The sequence below is a fragment of the Eleginops maclovinus genome, chromosome 17 (assembly GCF_036324505.1).
Source record: "Eleginops maclovinus isolate JMC-PN-2008 ecotype Puerto Natales chromosome 17, JC_Emac_rtc_rv5, whole genome shotgun sequence".
Taxonomy (NCBI): domain Eukaryota; kingdom Metazoa; phylum Chordata; class Actinopteri; order Perciformes; family Eleginopidae; genus Eleginops; species Eleginops maclovinus.
Genome location: NC_086365.1, coordinates 6,927,993 through 6,949,806, shown reverse-complemented (window position 1 = coordinate 6,949,806; position 21,814 = coordinate 6,927,993). Strand labels below are relative to the sequence as shown.

General features: G+C 40.4%; 2 protein-coding genes across 2 annotated transcripts in view; both read right to left on the bottom strand.

The window, feature by feature from the left end:
- Positions 1-11,951, bottom strand: part of pawr (PRKC, apoptosis, WT1, regulator) — a 50,389-nt gene extending 38,438 nt beyond the window's left edge. The window contains exons 1-2 of the mRNA XM_063905655.1: positions 11,824-11,951; positions 10,917-11,560 (exon numbers count right to left, since the gene is read on the bottom strand). Coding sequence (XP_063761725.1) covers positions 10,917-11,462 — 546 coding nt within the window. The 5' untranslated portion in view covers positions 11,463-11,560; positions 11,824-11,951. The remainder of the gene's footprint in view (positions 1-10,916; positions 11,561-11,823) is intronic.
- A 4,863-nt stretch (positions 11,952-16,814) lies between these two features.
- ppp1r12a (protein phosphatase 1, regulatory subunit 12A) overlaps positions 16,815-21,814 on the bottom strand; it is a 43,548-nt gene continuing 38,548 nt past the window's right edge. The window contains 2 exon segments of the mRNA XM_063905527.1: positions 16,815-18,543; positions 21,647-21,697. Of these exon segments, the coding sequence (XP_063761597.1) occupies positions 18,457-18,543; positions 21,647-21,697 (138 nt within the window). The 3' untranslated portion in view covers positions 16,815-18,456.

Sequence of the window (21,814 nt, the reverse complement as noted above, 5' to 3'; positions counted from 1 at the left end):
TCCTTTCTCTAGCTCCACTTAGTGATAAGACAGGTGTATTTTCATGCACACATCATACCCTGTGCAACTTGTAATATTAAAGAACAGTGATGCGTGTTATTTACATCATGAAGTTGTTGCACTACAGAAAAAAACTAAGAATTTGCAGGGGTACACGCTACATCCTCCAACTGTCCTTTAGATGATGGTGGTCCGACGACTGCTTGCACTTGATTGTGCGACCTTTCAGGCTGACAGGAGAAAGACAAATCCAGCCCTGTGGACAGATAGAGCTGCTGACGGCAGGCCATTCATCCTGTCCTGGACAGCTTCACATTTGACTACTGGACCAATGGGGAAAAAGAAGGAAGGAGGAAGAATACAGCAGGGGAGAAAGAGAAAAGGGGGCACACAGGCCAAACAAACACCTCATGTTGACCCATGAGCTTGAAGCCTGCAATCTGGGTGCATGCAGCATCGTGGTCTGATTTAATAGTGAGCAGGTGAGGAGATAGCTGAGGACGGCAGGGTTTTTATTAGAATTGGAGAAGGAGAGAACAAAGGGAAAAGGGAAAATAAACCATATGCATCCGCAGGCCAAATACCAGAAGAAGGAGGACTTAGAAAAAGAAAGGGAGCAGACAGAAATACAAGCAAGGAAGGAGCAAACAATCAACCAGGGCGGCTTGTGACGAGAAAAATCCAATCCGTCACGCTGAACCGAGACGTTTCATCGGCTATGAATCTTTCAGGAGGCCTTCAACAACACAGGCAGAGGTTAATACCCACAGAGGAGAGGCTACAAGACACAGCAATGATACATATTACTGCACTGCTTTAAGCTCTCGGAAGGCATGAGTAAAATAATGTATACTCTTGTCTATACAACTTAACTCAAGTCAAAAACTACTATGCAACATATTGCTATGAAGAGAGGGGAGAAAGCAGAACAAAAACTGCATATAATCAGCGAAAAAATTACTATAATGGAGAGCGTTTTCCGCTGGGGTATGACATATCGTGATCTTTGCTTAGTAGACACTTTACAGCACAAAGCTTTGAAGATTAAAAATTAAAGGGCTGAGTCAACAGTCCCTTTAGGAAACAAACATAGAGGAAATAACATGCTCTGTCTGCCACTCACTGACAGTCTAAACACAAGAGGCTCCAATACATCACAGAGCTGCTCATGTTTGTACCAAAAAGTCAAAGCAGATAGATGATACTAAAGTAAAGCAGTTCAAATACAGCACTGTAAATAAGGGCTGTAAATTCTGCTGTTTTTCCAACACTTAAACATTTTCACACGACTTTAAATCATCATAATCAGCGTAATGAGAGCAGAGAAGGGTGCTGATACGGCCAGTGTGGGAAGGTCAGAGTTCACAGTTAACACAAATCAAAGTGTCTGGTTCCTGCTCTGCGCCTTGACCTCCTTTCTGATCACGACAGGCATCTTAAATTAATTCATTGCAGTCAGAAGCTATCTGTGTACGGGCAGAAAGCACGCTGTATAAAAGGAGAGCTACATCACAGCGGCAAAACATTTTCAGCTGCAATATTGAACTTTTGTTACTTTGGTAAAAAGAAACTCAGGGAAGCAAGATTAATGTCTACCTGTTTTTGCAAGCCTGTTTGAAAATGGGTTTCCGACAACATGAAGGACATTCTGGAGCAATAACCTCTGATGACATGATTATCAAGGTGAGGTTAACACCCACATATCAGGGAAGTCATTGCATCAAAACAACCTCTGCAGCAATACTACACAAAAACACATGAATCAGACTAGAGTTACTTAAAAACACTGCAAACCTCTGATCTATTTTGACATTGTTATTATCTGAGGAAGGGTGGAAATGATGCATCTTGTTTGTTTGTAGTTTCAGACTGTTTGTGTTGGTAATATATATATACATCTCTAACAGTACAGCAAACGTAGCCCTTTTTATAGAGTGTACCCCAATTGTACTTTTGACAAGCTCACATAACCCTAACCCTCAAATAAAGTAAAGTGAATGCTAGCTTTAAGTACTTGACAGTTCCCAACAGCTGGTCTAAGAGACACATGTTGTGAAACACAGGATCAGTTTGTCCCTTTAAAAAACGAAATGGTTGTCAGAAACAATTCATTGTGCTGCGGCACAGTATCGAAGCAATGACAAACTCATGACTTTCCTGACTCTGTGTTTGCACTTTTCTGTATCCGTGTTCACTAAGAGGGTGTGCCAATGCCAAGACTGACTTTGGCACCGGTTATTATTTATTTGTCTGTTGCTAGTTGACTATCTCCATATCTCAATGTAACATGAAGTCTCATGGCATCAACTGTGGCTATAAGTAACACATTACCTGCGAGCAAAATCAAGCATATGTTTGCTTATCCACTGTTCCAGGGATCATTAACGCTAAGTACGCTACTTTATTAGTGATTTCAGATACTTATAAAACCATACTTTTGCATGTACTGAGCTTTGAACTCTCAGGAGCAGAGAAGAGTTGTTTTGAGATATTTGTAGTTATGGGCACAATATTTGCATTCCAATTTCAGAGGGATATCTTATAATTAGATTGACACACAAATAAAATATTGCGATACGAACGGACACTTGAAAACCTTCAAAATACACTGTACTGAATGAAGAATAGTTCACTTTTTTAAACAGTTTTTGAGCAACTTTTGTTTACAGATATGTCCAACAGATACTGAAAATGTTACTGATATTTTGTAATTGTAGCACAGGCAATGCTACTTTAGATTCCTAAAATGCTGTGGACAGTCAAAAGGCTTTCAAATATCTTGAGTGGCTGTTTTTTTGTTTTGTGTCTTAGTTTATTGTGTTGTTGCCGGCTGCCACGTATGCTTCCCTTTGAAGAGGGGATAAACAACGCTGTGCCAAGATGATACTACAGAAGGAAATGAATGTACACACTCGTATTATACAACAGAGCCTCAAAACAAAAGGACAAAAGCAATCTGTGAGTAAAGGAGCTGTAATGAGAAAACAAGGCATGTGTAGGTGGTACAGCACAAGATCACTTCCTCCAGGTTTGTGTGTCAAGTGGCACACTGTCTCCATAAACACATCACACGCATGCACACACACAAAGACGCTACCGCACCACGGCTCCGTAATAGGTAGGCCCTTCTCCGGGCTTTTTTGTTGGGAAGAAAGGCTTAAAGATCAAGGCTTTGTGTGTTTGGCAATTTGAAGCCACATATTTATTCCATTTCAAGGGTTCAACTGCATTCCTGGGCTGTTATTCAGAGCTGTGTTTCCAATACTGTGCCCTTTTGAAGTGCTGCTTTCTGTGGCCTATGTGCAACTTTGTAAACAGCCATGAGGAGAAAATCTATCTAATATTCAGGCGGTCTAAAAGTAGGGAATTAAATCAATGTGCTGCTGTTGGAAAAAGTTTCAATTTGGTGAAAATTGCCGCTTTAATCTTCATGTCTTGTTCTAATAAATGCTATTTGTTTTCATTCAAGGGGAACAAAAGTGCCAAGAGCACCATTCGAGTTCAGTATCGAAATATTTTTCTTTCAGTCAGTGGAAATGAAGTTTGTCCTTTTCCATGGCAAGAAATTAGAAGTAAAATTGTCAAATAAAACATGGCAGGTTTCAAAGATATCATCGTGTACTGCCAACATTCCTCCGTCTGAGTCTCTCACTTTCCCTTTTTACCCGAAAGGAGGACAGTTAACACGTAGGTTTGTTAACACGTGTGAAACCAGTTCCTCTGATAACAGAGATGCTTATCATCAGGAGAAAGCTGTTCGAGAGAGATCCATGGTGACATAACAGAGGCAGTGCGTGAAACCTGTTAGACTGCAGACAAAATCAGTCTGTTGGTGTGCATTCACTCATACAAATATCACTGAGGCTTATTGTCCCTCGTGAAATAAAACGGCAGCGTGAGCAGAGCACTGTGGCAGCAGCACTTTATAGACAGCACTGCTTTGACTAATTGATCATAGCTGTCGAAAGTGATAACAGACATTATTGATCAGATGTTGACTAAAGCTACAGGAAGATGCATTTTATAACTTCTAGCATTGAACAATTTTAAATGACTGGCCTCAAGGATGATGAACATTTTCTAACTTGAACTTTACAGGTAACAGGTTTATCAGTTTGAACCTAAATTGACATTTGCTTTTATTTCCCAAGATGATGTTGTGTCAGTTGCTTTAAAAACTCCTTTTAATGAAGTGCATGTAACATTAGCCTAAGTAGACATACGTCTTCAGTTGTCAATTCTCTCTGATGTAATTTACAAGAGGAAGATTTGGTTATTTCTTACTTCAAAAGTAAGTTCTTCCTCCAGAGCAGTGCATTGACGATAGTGTTGAAAAGTGAGAGACGGGCATACCGAAAGTGTAGCAGATTTTAAACAGAGTGGGAAAGTGGAGCCTGGAGTCTCCAAGTAATTCCGCTTTAATGAATACAAACAGACTGGCTGCCAAATGCCTTATCATGCAGAGCGGCCTGATTAGGACTGACTCACAAATTCCCCACAGTGGTCAGCGAGTACACAGGAATGTCAGACAAATAGGTTACAATTGACCCAAAATCACAACATACACTCCCCAACACCTCTAATCCACGACTCTCTTGCTTAACACGGCTGCAGAGTGTGTATGCATGCTTGTTAATTAACAAGACCCCGGCAGCCGAATAGAAAATGTTTCCCAACAACTGCACAACAGAGGGAGACTTATTTCCAAACGCAGAAGGAAAAAAACGAACATCTACCGGCCTCCGAAAAACAATTGCATTTCAAATCCCAAACAGTAAGAGTTCAGATTGCATTGCATATCAAACAAGTCAATGTTTTCAGTGTGAATGCTGTTAGTAAGGAGGAAAAATACAAGAAATGGAATCATGTGAGAGGCTCTGAGAGATGAATGAATGAACCGTTACGAAAAGGTGTCACATTTCTGAATGAAGATGGTTAAAATCAAACTGTATCAGCAAAACAATAGCCTGAATCCAGGGTGAGACGAGGAGATTCACTCTGACATTGTTCCACGTCTACAGAAACAACAGTCAAAGTGGATTTGGTTAATATTTACATGGGTTACGAAGCACAGTGGGTTTAACCAGTTTATTAAGGACTGTCTTTTCAACAACTGACTGATACCAATTCCACTGGATCCGTCATCTGAGCCCCATTTAGGGGCTTCTTTAAGAATTTCAAGTTGACACCAATACAATGGTAGTTAATTGATGCGTAGCTTGTATGTCCTGCATATGTATACACTGGCCGGTTAAAGATTAACCACAAAGACAGCAATAGTGTCAAATAGCAGCAGAGGGAGTTTGTCGTACGCAGAGTCCCGAGGCTTTTTGGTTAGGAAACAGTTTCAGTGGTCATGCATGCTGAAGTTGAAAATATTACCCTTAGTTGACCAGAGTTTGGGACACTGAGGTCTAAAAACTGCTGAGCTGTATTGAGTGAAGAGAGTGGAGAGAGCGAGGCTGCCCTGCAGGCGATACACAGACTCTCTCACTCTCGCTACTTCTTCACGAGATGTGTGCTAGCAACGTCAGCGCTTGGAGGCAGCGCAGGCTTTGCATGACTGTGCATTCCTGAGCATGCCGCGCAGGAGGTACATTTTCCGTTTTGTAATAATCTACACTCTGTTCCACACAGTTCTTAAACAGCCGTTACTGAAGAGCAGTGAACTGGGTAAAACAGGACTTTGGACTGTATGTGCAAACAGCAGTAAATATCAACGCTTTGAATATGTGTGATGCCAATGCAAATTACAATCCAAGAGAGTATTTTTCTGCTTGGTAAAACAATGCATGGTGAATTTTAACACAAATATTATCTGAACGAGTACATTGCTGTATATTAAGGAATACAACCCATTTTTTTCTACATTTGTTCATAAAACAATGGAAGACAAACCTATCAAATGTATTCAAGGGAAAATTAGCTGTGCAGGAAAACTCTTTAACTACAGAACTTGCCCAATTGTGATTTCTGAGACTGAACTACTTGGTGCTAACTCTTGATATTTTGTGCTACAGACACATTTTGACCACTTCCAACAAAGCATTGAAGTTGTTCTCTAGACAACAACGAAGAGAGGTAGTAAATTGTTTCACTTGTGGCTAACTAGACAGACTGATAAATCCTTCTGACAGCTTCTTTAGCTCTAATCCTGTAATCTAATGCCATCTGACAGCAGAATGGACACTCACCTAGTCAGGGGTCCCTTTAATGGGAACTGAAGTGTACGTAACGTTCTTACAATGTGAACAAAACCACGTGCCATGGCCCATTAAAATGGTACTGCGTGTTTTATGATGTGCTGAGAGACCGCCAGGTATCTGCATGGAAAGAGGCCAAGGCAGCAAAGACTTCAAGGCAGAAGCAGACAACGCTTCCTTTTTCTTTCCTTCTCCTTTGGAATTCCCTTAAATTTCACACAACAGCTCAACTGGGACTTTCATTTCCATTAGTCACCTCTTTGAAAATGTTCCAGTGACAGTGGCCCTCGTAAACAACCCAGAGTTCAATCCAGTAAGTCAAACAAACAAAATGATCTTTTCGGGAACCGGGGCTACTGGCTTTGGAAAATGTCCCTTTAAAGATGACGTGTTTTAATTAAAGAATTCAGCATTGCTGTTGTTTACCTAACAAGTGAAGAGAAGGAAACACAACACCCGGCCTAAATAGCTCCATGCTTCCCTAAGTCCATGATAAAACCCCTGTGGTATTTACTGTAATGATGTGACCTTGTTTAGAGAAGGATTTAACAGCAAGTACAACACGCTCCACCACATGTAAATTAACATTCTTGGATTTTTTAAGACAGCTGTGCAATTCAGAGCCTATTCTGTCTAATAAACAGAGTGCTGTGAGGGATCTCAGGAGTGAATCAAGTCACAAAGAGAATGGTTTGGAGAGTTACCAAGGGATTTCAACTTATATCGTAAGTTCCACAGTCAATTGCGTAAATCTTAAAATATACAACTTTTAAACATCTTTAGAAAGCTTTTGAAACAAAAATAGAGGCTTATACTTTCAGATATGAAGTAGATATGTGGGTAATGTACTTTATGTTTAAACATTACTGTGGGGGCAGTGGTAGTGAAGGCCTCCCATGACGATGAGTTTCATTTCTCATAAAATCGAGCTGCTGTTGTTGGAGAGGCAACAAAAACAAACACATTAGCGCTCATTCCGTTAAACCAGTGTCAAACCATGCATTGTCTGCAACTGCGTTGGGGTACGACAGAATCTAAGTTGTCTAAACTCTGCTCTCAGCAGGCCCCTTCCTTCAACATACATTACAACTTCACCCTCCACTGAACTGAAAATGGAGCTGAAACAAATCTGGACACTAACAAGAAAAGGGGGATTTACATCATAATAACGGCGCAGCCCGTTTTTAAGAGAGCAGACGAAAGAACAAAACTCAACGATGCAAAGAGCCCAGTTATTGGATATGAGATGCATTGCCCTAAACAGACATTTACACAACATGAGAATCACTGAAATAGGGCCACCTTTGTGACATTACTAAATGTAGCTTTCACTTGGCATATAAATGAATATAATATTTATTAAGAGGCTTGGATATGTTTATATAAAACATAACAAGAAGATATGAACAAAGAATCAGGTTGGACAAGGACCCCTCTTGTCTGCGTGTTTCCATCACCAGAGTGTTAACTGCCTGAGTGCACGGCACAGTATCGCATGTTGAACCTGTTGACCTCTCGGGTGACGCTGCAGACAGAAAGTGGTGAGAGGCCGGCAGCAGCAGAACTCTGACGGGCACATCCAGCCGTCTACATAAAACAAAGTTCACACTTCCTGACTCCGGCGTCCCGCCACAAACTCATAACTCAGCGAGGTCGTAAAAAGCTGCACAATGAGCCCACATGTAGCTTGTCCTTCTGGAAACATGCTTACATCACAACCATATACTCAGAGATGCTCAATCCCTCTCTAAAATCACACTTTCCACATTCCTCTGTTGCATAAGCATTTTGTGAGCAGGTCAAGGGTCAGCATAAACAACAATGTCCTCCAGTTTGAGGCAGAGAGCAGGGTGAGAGAAAGGAAACACCTTGATGCCTGATGCTATGCAGAACTGTCTTTTCTCTAGTAAAGCAGGGAGCTGTTATCAGGCCATTATATTCTCAACAGGCAGAAGATTGGGTTCCCCTGATGCTCTGAAATCCGCTCAACAGCTTTTATTCTGCACAGAACGAGCGGGGAGAAAATCCGATGCATCTCCTTTCACACCTGTCCGCTCACATTCAAATCACAAAGAGGGCTTGTGTGAGGAGTCTCTATTTGCATAGTTTGGTCCTCTGTATGCAACCACAGGAGAAAGGGAAACATGGGACAAAAGGAATACATCTCTGCTGGGCTGGCAGCCGTTGCATTTGTTTCTTTGATTCATCATTATTATCATATGATCTATAACATTTCCCATTGTTGTGGAAGATCGCCAGTGTTTCCAAACTGCTTGTTTTTTCTGACTAAAAGTCCAAAATCCAAAGATATTCCATGTATTATATTTGACTTTCGCATTGTTTTTATAGTTATACTCTGATTTAGAGACTACTATAACACTGATAAGAGAGCTGCACACATGGCAGTCTATGGTCAGAAACTATTCAGAATTCAAACTAGTATAATCAGGTTTTCCAATATTAGGTTGAGGGCCTATTCAGGTTTCTAAAATATTTGTGATGCACTAAGACAGAATGGAGGACGCCCAAAAAGTCTGATCATAACATCCCTAAAACATTTCAACACATCACCTTGAACTTTGAGAAACTGGATGGTCTTTTGCATTTCTGAGATCTTATAAACCGACTCTTGGAGAAAATAGTCATCAGATTAGTTACTAATGATAATAACTGTCAGTTGTAGCGCTTACACATAAACATACTCACATAATGAGCTGTCTCTGGGACATTTCATCAAACGGCCCTAAAACCAAAGCAGTTCAGTTGTGGATCAGATACGTTTAGTTCTTTCTCTCGCACAATCCGGGTCCGGACTTCATCAGATTACTTCCAACCCCCCACCCCTCCGCCCCAGTAATAGTCTGTTCGCCCACTTTAGTACATAATCAGCTGCCTATGGGCTCGATCTAACAAAACTGGCAGGGCCCTGAGTACTGAAGCCCAGCATTACAGCCTGGCTGCTGACCAGTTTTCAAACAGCACTGCAGAGCGTCTAATAACAGGATGCAGAGCGCCAAGTGAAAAAATGGTGGTACTCCAAGTTGAGCTGCCCCGAGGGCACCTAGTTCCGGGTGGCTATCAACAAAGAGAAGGGGATTCGGGAAGCAGCGTGGTAAGGCAGTAACACTGCCATCGACTTAATGAAAAAACATTTATTCCAACAATTTGGGTACGATTTGAGTGTGCAGTCACAGTGCTCGCCAACAGTGCTTTCTGGCAGGCTCCATATCAGAGTTCCTGCATGTGTCTGAACCACAGGAATTAGGCAAGACTGTGACATGATTTAAATTCAATAACAATGAAAGCCCCAACACCACCTTCCAATACACACAAGCACACACCGCCATCACCAGACGACAACTCCTACCTCCCTTGGTTTTGCCTCCCCCTCCCCTTAATGAGTGCTGCTTACATTCTTCCTGCTACAGAGGCTCGATTAAACAAGACACACGTATGGGAGGAATTTGGAGAATGTGTGGGAAAACAAATGCTATACTTTGATTTTTAATTATTTACATCTACAACACACGAGAATCAAGGGAAAATGTGTTTGGCTGAGAACATTTTTTCAAACAGATCCCAACATGTTAGTAAGAATCGCTGCGAAGAACAAATAAAGTCATAAAATACAAAAGCAGCGTACACAATAACCCTTTAACGTACAAATATAATCAAATCCAACAAAACAAACCTAAGGAACTAACCTTTTACTAATCATTTTTCACATTGATCCAAACACATCATTCCTTTTGTACGTTTACACAATTATATTTAATATAAAGCTGTTGGCCTTCTTTCTACTTTATTTAGAGAGCCGTGGTGTAGCCATGATTGATAGGTAAATGGACCATACTTATCTTTTGTTTGACTAGTCAATACACGGGAAGTTCAATCAGCTCAAGTTAGCTTATCACAATTGTATCAGTATCTGCATACACGTCACCTGATAGGTAATAAGAAATTGCAGGACAGACGTGCCAAGTGTGCACTGGTAAATGAAGGATACATTTAAAAAGATGCATCAATCATTGGGGACAGGCTATCTTAACCATCTAAAATTAATTGAAGGCTCTTCATAAAAGCGTATCCACAGCACACACTTTTTCTTTGAATATTTCTCGTAGTTTAGTCTTGTTTATCTGGGATTTACGGTTTATTTTTGGAAAATGTTATTGAGCTCTCAAAAGATTAGACCAGTTATCCTAACAATTGAAAGAAACGTAACATCAATTTTAATCGTCCCTTGTTAGTGTCAATACATCGACTAAAATATGAATAAATTCATCTAAAAACGATAAGGTTTACAGATGAAAAAAATCATACTCACTTTTTAACTATCGTATCCTCCACTCTGTGCAGAAATCAGTCATAACTCTTGACCTTTTATTATCCAGTAAATGTAAGGGGTTTTATCAAAGATGTTTGTGTATGTTATGTTCCAAACTAATAGTAATAGCTGATCAATTATTATCACAGTGTTTTAATATTGATAATATTGAAATCTCAGTATGACTCAGTCATGCTCTACTCTCACTGCTACTTCTAACTTGTTCTGACTTTAGTAGGAAAAACATCTGACCCAAAACCCAATAAAGCAGATGTAATCCATAAACCTGCCAAGATGAACCGGTTTTATTAACTTCAGGTGGAGAAAAGGTGATTTCCCTGCAGGGGATTCACATTAAAACCACATACAACAATAGCAGGACTCACCTCATTGGATGGTATGCTGACAACACCTGTTGATCTCCTCTTTTCCCTCAGCTTCCTCTTCTCGATCTGTCCTTTCCCCTTCCTAGCACTGGGGCCAGAACTGTTCTTCTCCTTCACTTTACTGGGAGACGGGCTTCCCTTGTCACTGTCAATGCAAGCCATGGGGCTGGAGTCCGGGGAATCGCACTGAGCCTTCTCTGTCTGAGGCGGGGCCTTCTTCAGGTTGCTCCCCGGCGGGGTGGGTGAAGCTGGGTGGGCAGCAGGGTGGTGCATTTCCTCCAAGGGGCTCTTTAAAGCCGTGCCGGAGGAGGACCGAGCCACCGTGTAGGAGGAGGGGAGGCAGTTCCCAGCGGAGGCGCTTCTCTCCGGGTTGCCGTTATTTGTGAGCTCGGTGTGGCGTTTACTGTTTGGGTTGTTGCCAACCAAAGGAGCACCAGTCGCTGCGGCTATGTCCCCCAGCATTTTGGCTCTCATTTTCTCCCGTTTAGCCTTCCACTCCTCCAAAAAGTCTGTCGTGGCGTTTGACTTAAATCCGCCTGTTGCCATTATCCCCTCTCCGATTAATTGGTGAAAACGAACCTAAAGTTTTTTTATGGAGTTTCGGCTCTAATGCCACCGCATTCCTCAAGTCAATAACCCGGGTGCTGTTGACAGGTAGAGAAAAACAAAGTCACGACAAGCAAAACTTTGACTTTCTATAGCTTTTTTCCCCCCAGATTTGTTTGTTTTCTACCTCGTTACTTTTAACCACTAACGTCAGGTTAACAGGTAGTGTGCTGCTAGCTTGAATGCGTAGAAGTTGCAACTAACTGTGTCTCTGTGATTATATTTCCCCGAGTAGAAGTATACCAAAGTGTGCAAAAGTTGACAAGAGAGAGCAGAAGTGTAACGTCAGGTAGAAACTCACCTGTGGGGAGTTATTTCAGACGCTAAACTGCTCTCTGCGGTCCGACCAGGTGTGCTCTCGGTCCTCTTGGATGAATGGCGCTTGTCTCGAGCGCTGTGCTCGCTCGCTCTGCCCTCTGTCACTCAGGGTGATTCCGAAAACATCCGAGCACTTCCGACGGCAGCCGAAGTAACCACCGAGCTCAGCCAGTAAATATAGTCACTGTAATGGTCCTTTAATATTCCCATAGGATCGTTTTCTTGTGTCTATGGTTATTGATGATATATTTAAAAAGCATTTCAAGTATTTCATGTTAGGTTTGAACAGTTCCCATAAAGACAGTGATTTATATATCATCATGCTTGATCATACTTTTGAACTTTTCATTATACTATTTCTGCAATTTCATGTTTTTTAGGTTAAGTAAACTAAAGTGGTTTTTTTTACCCAGTTTTATTATTGGTGTTTGGATGAAGTACTTTGCCCAGTTTTGGAAGAGTGATAATAATATTAAGAATATCATTTTCCATCTCAGTTGAACTAAAACACATACAGCTTCCTCCCCTCCTGCAGCTCTCCTGCGTAATGACTCCAGCTTAGTGGAAACATAATTAATCTAACTTACTGTAAATCAGCGCTGCGCACTGATGCAAAGCTCCATTGTAATAACTCTACATTCTACATTCCAGTGATATTCAATCCCTGAACATTTCTGCCATTACCTCACTGTACGAGCAGGTTTCTCCACACGCTGTGATTTAAAGCTGCTACAGGTGCTTAGAAAGATCATTTCACGCAAGGATAAAAGCACTGGGGGTTAACAGCGGTGAAGGGCATCAGCCCTGTTGTGTTAAAGGTGTGTGCTACCAAGTGTGCACCGACTTTAAGGATTGTTTATTACTGTCACATTTTTTCCCCCATATAAAAATAGTATAAATGTCGTTTTTATAGCAGGAAAATTCAAACTGTGCAAATGGATCAAACAAGAAAAACATCAGTGGTTTTTTTGTTTTATAAGAAATGACCTGATCTGGTTGGTGAAATACAGTCAAAACTACAAAACATACAATAATCAACCAATCAGAAAAAAATATCTATAAATGAGGATAGTTCTTCTATTGAAAAATTAAATTAAATTAGAGCAGTTTCATAAATGTATGTTAGCCGTGTAATTTCAAAATAGGATTGAAACAGGAAGTTACGAGTGGACTGGTAAATAATATTGAGTCAGTCACTGTGTACATGTGTGCCAAATGTAACTTTTTACGTTTTTTATGAAATGATTATTATTTATTCACAGTAATGTCAAATTCAACTATTATATCAAGCTCATACTTGTAACAAAACACATTTAAAAAGGTGTTTCAGTTAAACAATACAATGTTATATAGACACATGTGCGAAAATAGGCTTTTTGCACATGCCAAAAAAATGTGAAACACATCCACTTCCTCACATTAGTGAGTGGGAGAGCAGGCATCCAGCCATTATCTTTACAAGTTCCAACCCTGTTGCAGATAATGAGAAAACTTGGGTGGAGCAAAGGGAGTGAGGCGCCTTTTCTAAAAATAAACCCTGAATTATTGACTTAGGTCACTCTGCTGCATATTCAGCATATTTCTGTCTGCTCTTGGGGAAGGCAACGATTGTGAGAGGGCACAAGGGTTGTTTCCTTCCATACCAACAAACACAAAAATTCCCATCCCAGCGATGAATTCCCAAAGTAAGCATTTAGACTCCATGTTTTTTTTAATCCTACACGCTCTCTTAAAAGCTCTTCAATGAAAAGCCATATCATACATTTTGTAACACATCAGGTTTGAGGTGGCGATAGAAAATGCATTGCTTGCTCGACTGTTAAATGACCAATGCCAAGTAATCTGAAATTCATATTTAACATAACACAGCGTAATGGCCACTCTTGCGTTCACACATTTTCATTTCAAAAGCCATTAGGTGGGTAATTTTGTAGCGAGGAGCCCATTTCCCACGTGAAAATGTTGATCCAATAGTTTAAGTATTCAAGAAATGTTTTTCCAGAGCCTCCCCGACGTTAGGTTCTGCAGTTATACTCAGGCTAGGCATATTATGAATCCTCCAACACAGAGAGAAACTGAGGAGTCATGTTTTTAGTTAGTAAACCAGGAACCACTTTACAATTAGTGTCAGTGTAAACACCCACAACACATGGTAACGTTCCATAGTTGTTTGCTTTGTTAAACCAGCTCTTCAACAAAGATGTGGAAAAGCATTGTTTTTTTGGAAGCTGGAAACAGTTTCAAAACTGCCCATTAATCGTAATAAGGGATTGGAAGTTTGTGATGGACATTTCGAGTCACAATAGAGACAGAAAAAATGAATCACTCATCATTGTCTTAATTTGAATGTTTTATGACTACACAATGTTTTGGACTCCTTTTTATTAAATTTAAGGCATTTTATAATCATAGTCAATAGTCATCACACTGTTTTAATTGGTATATCATTTAGCTCTACTCTCCTTGTGTGACCTCTTATACCCATGATGCATCACAGTGCAGCTGCTGACACAACCAACAAAAAGAGCCATCTCCTCTTTGCTTCCTCACGAATCCACTGCTGCTTTGAATCCCTTTTTTTCCCCTCCGTGGGTTTGTCTTAGTGACAGACTCGAGCTGTCATTTCATCAGGACGCCACGATTTGTCATTGTTTGTCAGCGAGGGAGAAACCCCGCTGCTGTTTCTGCTCGGCTCTGAGGGGCATTTACTCATCCTGCGTGTCTAAATCTCATCTGTGGTGTGTTTAAAAATTTGGGGAAGGAGGTTTTTTTTTTTGCCTGCTGCACTTTACGGTACGGAAGAGAGGCAGATTAGGCCGTGGCGGAAATAAAAAGAGCAGGAGATGTGAGTGAGTGTATCTGTGTGTGACAGCAGTGATCTAATTCCTTCTTTATGGACGATTTCCAGCTCAGAAAAGCACAGTGTGTCATCTCGTGCTGTCAGGAGAGAGACATTTTCCTCCTGCTGTGATTTCTAAAACACTAAAAGTCACCCCCCTGTTTGCTATATGTTTAATTGAAATTCTCTACAAATCACAAAGACTTTGCTGTCAGTCTGCCAAACAAGAAGAAATGCTGCATTTATTCACCATTTGTTTCCATAATAATGGGGTTCATTATGAAGGCCAGGAATGTGTCAGAAAGTTGTTTTCTCCCCATCAAGGACCTGATGAAGACATTCTGTTCAGGCATTGTTAATGAAGCATGTCCATGTCACGTTTAAGACACAAACCAGACTTCCTAACCACGTGCTGAGGCAATGGAAAAACAGAACAGTCTGAGCAATTACAGCATATTTTGAAAGCTTAATCTGAAAGTGGTAGCTCTTCTTCACAGATCTGAGGAGCAGGACACACCCGGTGATTGACGAAACAAGCAGAAATCAGAGCTTAAACTTCCATTATCGCTGTCACATAAATCACATGATGAGGAACCTGTCTTATTCTGTCAGCAAATGCTTACTTATATCATTATTTTTTCAAACCGCTGAGTAAGGAATCTGAAGAGATTTAAAGTCAGGACAAACAGACTGAGCATTATCCCTCCAGACTCATTACCCTAATCCTGGCTCCTCTTCATGTGTAAAACTCAATTAAGATCAAGTACTGATCACATTTAAAGCATGTCTGTGATTGACAACAAACTAAGAGTGTACATGTTAACTATGAGGCAGTTTGGAGCCTGAGACCCTCAGGTGGGGCCTTTTTTTTTTTTGGTCCTGAGTCTAGGTTTAAATCTGACCGTGGATTTGCCATCAGTCCACAGATTTATTTCAACAACCTGCCTGAGAAAATAATGCTCATAGCATTGGTGTGCTCTTTTGATTACATCATAAACCCATTTGTGCTTTTATCGGTTAACCTTTTTTTAATGACAATTTCAAAAAGAACAATGTCTTTTACCGATATCATTAGTCTTTTCTTCCTTTTTTTAAATTGTATTGTGCCTCACTGTTTGGCTTTCTCCTTTAATGCCTTCTGTGTATCCTGCTTCTGCTTTGTGTTTCAAGACATTTCCGCAACTGAGTTAAAAGAAAAGGTGCCGTAATAAAAGTATTACTTTGATGCATGTCGCTTTTTTCCCCCAGCATTTATTTCTTTTCTTAATGAATTTTTTACAAAACATTTAAGTTGTGCAAACGTTTTTAAAAAAAGCCCAACACATTTCTAAACACCTTGTTTTGTGTTGTGTTTGTTTAGTCTCTCTATTTGCTCCTTACGTAAAAAGCAGGTCTGTTGATTCAAGACGAAGACATTCAACATTATAATGTGCAGCTGATGAAGCCAATTTATATGAATGTGTGTGTGTTTTAGAATCCAATATTACATCCTTACATATCCAGACACGCCAGAAAGCCTTCCACTGTAACTGAGAAATATTGTAGCAGAACATCGTAAAATTGTTTTCAGCTCACAGAGACGGTCTGTCAAGACGAGCACCATCTACTGGTGTGATGGTGTAACAACAGTGAATTGGTTCTTTGCTCCCTTAAGATATCAAAGGGTCCCAAAAGAAATTCAACCTTACGCAAAGCATTTTATTGTGGTGGAAATACAAATGAGGTTGCTTTTCCCCCCCACATTTTATTTAACATTTATCTAACCAATAAAACTTCAGCCTGAACAAATCAGTGTTTACCCTGTTCAAGAAAGGAAGACATAATCTAGTAAAACACCTTATAAAGACAGACACTACAAAACAGAACATTTAACAGATGTGATTTGAAAACCTGAATAAACCTAATAAAATGGTCTCAAAGATATAAAAATGAAACCTAAAAAGGCACATATCAGCAACCCAATCCAAATCAATACATTTCTAAAACATCCCCAACATAAGTGGATAACTCACCACTAATATTGTGGAAATGTACCCTTTTTTTTTAAAAAGTTGGGTGAACTCAGAGGCATGTGTTCATAAAAGGGAATGAAATCAGGGTATAAACATCTCATTGAATAAATAATGACACATTGGAACTTTACAATGTACAAGTTTATTTTTAATGAACTCTTCAGTGGTTGGTAGTCACAGCACAGCTTGCATGTATTAAGCCACACACCTATTTTACAAGATGACGGGAAAAAAATAATAAGAAAAAACAAAACAAAAAGTCTAAACCAGAGCAGACTGTCATCAGTCCGCCTGCATTGACTTTTGTTTTTAAAACTTCTTTTACTAAAATATCCTTAAAAGGCCACTGAAATGCATAAAATGTTTCAGATGCATGGAATATTCATGGTGGCGTTTGCTTAAACCTGACATAAAGACTCCTCACATGGCATTGACAGTGCATGTAGACATTTGTAAAACTGGGTTAGCGATACCTAAGATATTCTTTTTTTTAGTGACAACACCTTGGCTATAATACTACAGCTTTAAAAAAAAAGAAAAAAAAAGGAAACAAAATTAACAGCACTCTTCCAAGATACTGAATACAATGAAAGTGAAATGTAGTGAAGCGATTACTTGTTTTAAATCTCACAATTCATGTGAACACTTATTTTAAACTGGAAAGGAAAAAAAAAAAAATCACTGAACACTGCCAGCCGAGGCTCTACTGAACTGTATCCAATGTCTTTAAAATAATTAAAACACACCTCTTTGTCCTCTGGAATTTGTATACTTTTAATAGTAACAGACGGGAACCATAAACGCATGCCATGTGCTGCTCTCAAACAAATACATACAGGTATATACAGCGTCACTCAGTACCTGCTAAAACAAAGTGAGAATACAGAGTATAAACTGACTACACTACAAACTTAAAACAAAAAAAAGAGGAGGAAGGTGAGCGATGGAAGCGGTGGAAGAGTGAAAATCCTACTTGTGATGGACTCATCATTAAAGCATTAAAAAAAAAAAGAGAGAGAGAAATGCATATTGCACATACAGTGAAAGCTTAAATTCCACCAGGTCCGCCTCGTTTCGCTAGAGCGAGAATTCAACATTTTTCCCTCTTGGAGGAAGACACGCAGAGGTAACAAAAAATGGGTGTGCATTGGTGATGTGTGGGGGGGTAAAAATGGAAAAATGAGGGTGGTTGAAGTGGCACTTTGAGGGGTTTCAAAAGGAAGGGGGGGGGGGAGAAACTGCACAGCACACAACACTAACACAGGGAGAGGAAACACAAAGAAAAAATAATTACATCAGAGAGAGAGAGAGAGTGGCACAAATAAAATCAGGTGTTGGATAATATCTGTTCAGCGAGAGAGAGAGAGAGCGCGAGAGAGAAAAAAGAGAGAAGAGATTGCTGCGAGTGTTTTTTTCTCTTTATGTACAACTAAGGCTTATTGGTTAAATAGTTTTCAGGCTTCCCCGCCCACAATGCTTTTACATGCTGATCACACAACTCCGTTTGCTCTGTAAACTCAGTGGTTCTATCGGTAATAGTGAAGGAGGTGGATGATGGATGGATGGATGGATGCTGCAGCGGTGGTGGTAGTGGAGGAGCAAAATGGAGAGCTGCGAGGAGATAAAATAAAAAAAAAAAGGAGTCTTGTCTCTGATGTCTGTTGCAATTAATATCTAAATGTGCAATTCCATTAGTCACTGCCATGGGGGACTAGGGGGTGGGGGGTGGGGTGCAGAGGACCGGGGGCAGGGGTGGGAGTCTGCTCTACTTGGAAAGCTTGCTAATGACTCGAATGAGCGCTCCGTTCTCGTCCTTTAGTCTCTGGTTGTCTGCTTTCAAGTCTGGGAGCGTCTGAAAGGGAATAAGAAGGAAACAAGGGAAGGGAGGAGGAGACACAGAGAGAGAAGGCTTAGACGAGTCTTGACACATTCAGCTGTTGTTCAACCAGTTTCACAAACGGTTAATGGCAGCCTGTGTACAGAAGCAATGTTTGGAGTCACACAGCATCAATCATGTTTTATTTTTCTCCTTTAAAAAAAACTTCCTTGTTCCAGAGTCAAGGTAGAGAGGAGTAAAAGCGGGCACACCACAGGTCAGAGATCCTGAGAAAGCCATGCAGGATCTGAACGGCTGCTCACCGGCAGCCACAGAAATACATACACAGCAAACACGAGGTAGTTTTTTTATTTTGATCTACTGTACAGAACATGTGAGGCGTTTGTGTGATATCCTACACTGCTGCGTGTCAGGAAGACCAACATTTTTTTTTAGAATAGTTAAATTACATGCTAGAAAATAAAGGGTTTGGTCCAGTACTGTTTGAAAGTGCTCATGAGTAAAACGAAGAGACTGGATAAGGCAAAAGGTAAAACCAACTTTTCTATTTATGTTCTTTTTCTGGTTCCACAGTGTCTAAAGTAATGCTCTATTTGTCGTGATAGGCAGACTGCATTGATTTATAGACTTTATACGAACACATCTGACTTTGAGTTTAAGTTATTTGGATTGCTGATATTGGAAAAAGTAGAGAAAAATAAGGAAATATCTCCAATAAAACTCCATTGCTTCCTAAAATGCACCTATATAAACTGCAGTACATCTTACTTCTACCAGACTGTTATGGATATTTATATTTGGACTGGTGTGGTGGAAATAACATTCATAAGAAAATGTTTTACATCAGTGACACTCCAACAAAAGACCCCTTTAAAACAAACGCATTCATTGATTACAGATGACGATCAACTGCAGGTTTTAAGTATTCAATCATTATCTGCAGTATATCCTTGACTTTACTGATTGGGCACAATGTGGCTAACATGTGTTGATGTCATCTGTCAAATTCAAACGTGGGGAGTAAGGAGGGAGAGAGAAAACATTCCCTGAAGATTTGAGTCAAATAAGTTGATGCATAAAAAAGGAAGCCACTTCATGCAGAGAAGCCAGATCAAGCCAAACTGAACCACGGAGCTCCCTCTAATGGAAGCATCAACACCAGGAACTACAAAGAGGACACTTTCCTTTACAGTACGTGATGTGTTTTTAAAAATACTACTTTAAGGACATTTAGAAACCGGGGTAGGTAGCTTTTTTAAATGAGCCAAAACAACTTGCGGCATGTTGTAGAGAATGGGAAGAAAAAACGAGACTTCTGCTGCTCAGCTTCGCTCAGTTTTAGGCTTAATAAAACCTAGCCTGTGAAGAGAGATTTAGCTAAAATACTGACGTCATACAGAGTAAAAAAGAAAAGAAAAAGATGCAGTAAAACATCTCTCAATATACACTTCCTAGAAATTGAGAGAACAAGTTGCTCAAAGTTTCACCCTTGTGCTAAATGTAAACAAAGTCAGAGCTGCGGTTAGCTCAGGGCTACAGTTAGCAGACGGCTAAACTATTAGCAACTTCTTCTCCCTTTTTCAGAAACGCAATGCAAATATTACAGCTAGATAGAGATAGCTAGAACCCTTAATCATAGTACAGCCTCTTACAGGACTAGACTGAAGTTTAAAAAGTAAAAAAAAGTTGCCGCTATAAAACTTTATCAAAATAAAAACAGGGATGATGTTTAAATTAAATGAATGGCTGAATGGTGCATTAGTCAGAGTACGGCCTACCCCGGCTTTAAATGATACTTAAACATTTTTTTCCCTAAAGTTTAAAAATAGGTTAGTTAGCTGGAAATATTGAAGTTGTTTTTACTATGATGAAATGTGTGAAAACCACCTTCCAGCTGTGCACTGTAAACAGGAGAGTGTCCTGTTGTGAAAACTCAAAACCAACAAAAATAAAAAGGCACCCTCCCCAATCTGAAAACCAAAAGTTCTGGGGAGGCAGAGGGGGAGGAAAGGGGAGTTTTACAAAACCAGTGATGTTTGGGCGGCTGGACACCTGCCTGTCTATGTGAGCGGGCAGAGCACGCATGGAGCATGAGAAGAATGGGGTTGGGAGGGGGAGGTGAGGAGGAAGAAGAAGGAGGAGAGGAGGAAGGAGGAGATGGTGGTGGACAAACGGACGTGGCTTAGAGGTCGACGGTGGGCAGCTGGCTGCAGGCGGACTGCGAGAGCTTTGCCAAGACGCGGGACAGGGCCCGGTTCTCAGCCTGCAGCCGCTCCTTAACCTGCCGCAGAGCCTGAACCTGCTTTACCTGGGGGAGGTTCTGCAGGGGGGGAAACAACAACCACAACACAGGAAAACAGAGATAAAGAGAGGAGCAGGAGGACAGGAGAAGAGAAGAGAGGGAAAGAATGGCAGAAAAAGGAAGTTTCAATAAACAAATGAGGGTTTAGGGAAAGGTTTAATGAAAGACAGGACAGTTTAAATTAACAGAAAAGAAGAGGGGCCGAGAGGAAGGAGAGAGGGGAAACAGAAAGGAAGATTGTTAGAAAATGGGGACAGATTTTGGAAATCGAAGGAATGATTAAGAGCTTTCCGCCTCAGCATGATGCTTGTAGGTCAAATTGAATTGATAAGATCGGCGAGCTGCCTAAAGCTAACACACTCTAATCACAGCGACAGGGCCGAGTCTGCTAAACACCTGCCTACTAGAACTTATCGGAGTTTCTTTCCTCTCTCAAAGACATCTAATAGGCCGTCTCATTCCACATTTTCTATGTCAACATGGATTAAAACAGCTGACCATAACATGTTTGTTCAGCTTTACCCTTGTGCCTCAAATATAAAATGACATTTTTATCCTTAAATTGTCAGACTATTAAATACAGTTTATTATAAGAGCCAAAGTTGAACTACCAATATGTAAAAAACAAAAAATAACCAAAATACTTACAGTTGCCAAAATCTATTCAATATGAATAACAAGAATTAGTAGCAAATTAAAATAAAAGAAGGAAAAAACAACTAGCTGTGATCAAGACTCCATTTATGATTCTCTTCTAAACCCCCCCCACCGTACATGAACAGAAAAAACAATGTGTGTGAGTGTGTGTGTTTGTACCTTAAGTTCCTCCTCCATCTCAGAAATCTTCCTTTCTAGAGCTCTTCTTTCCTGCAGGCGGAAGAAAAGGCAGGTTAACTCAGGACTTTCATCAGAGAGAATCAACGGAAAGCAAACTCTACACACTGCATACAGAGAGGTGTGGGAGATGGTGAGGGGTGTAGCGAC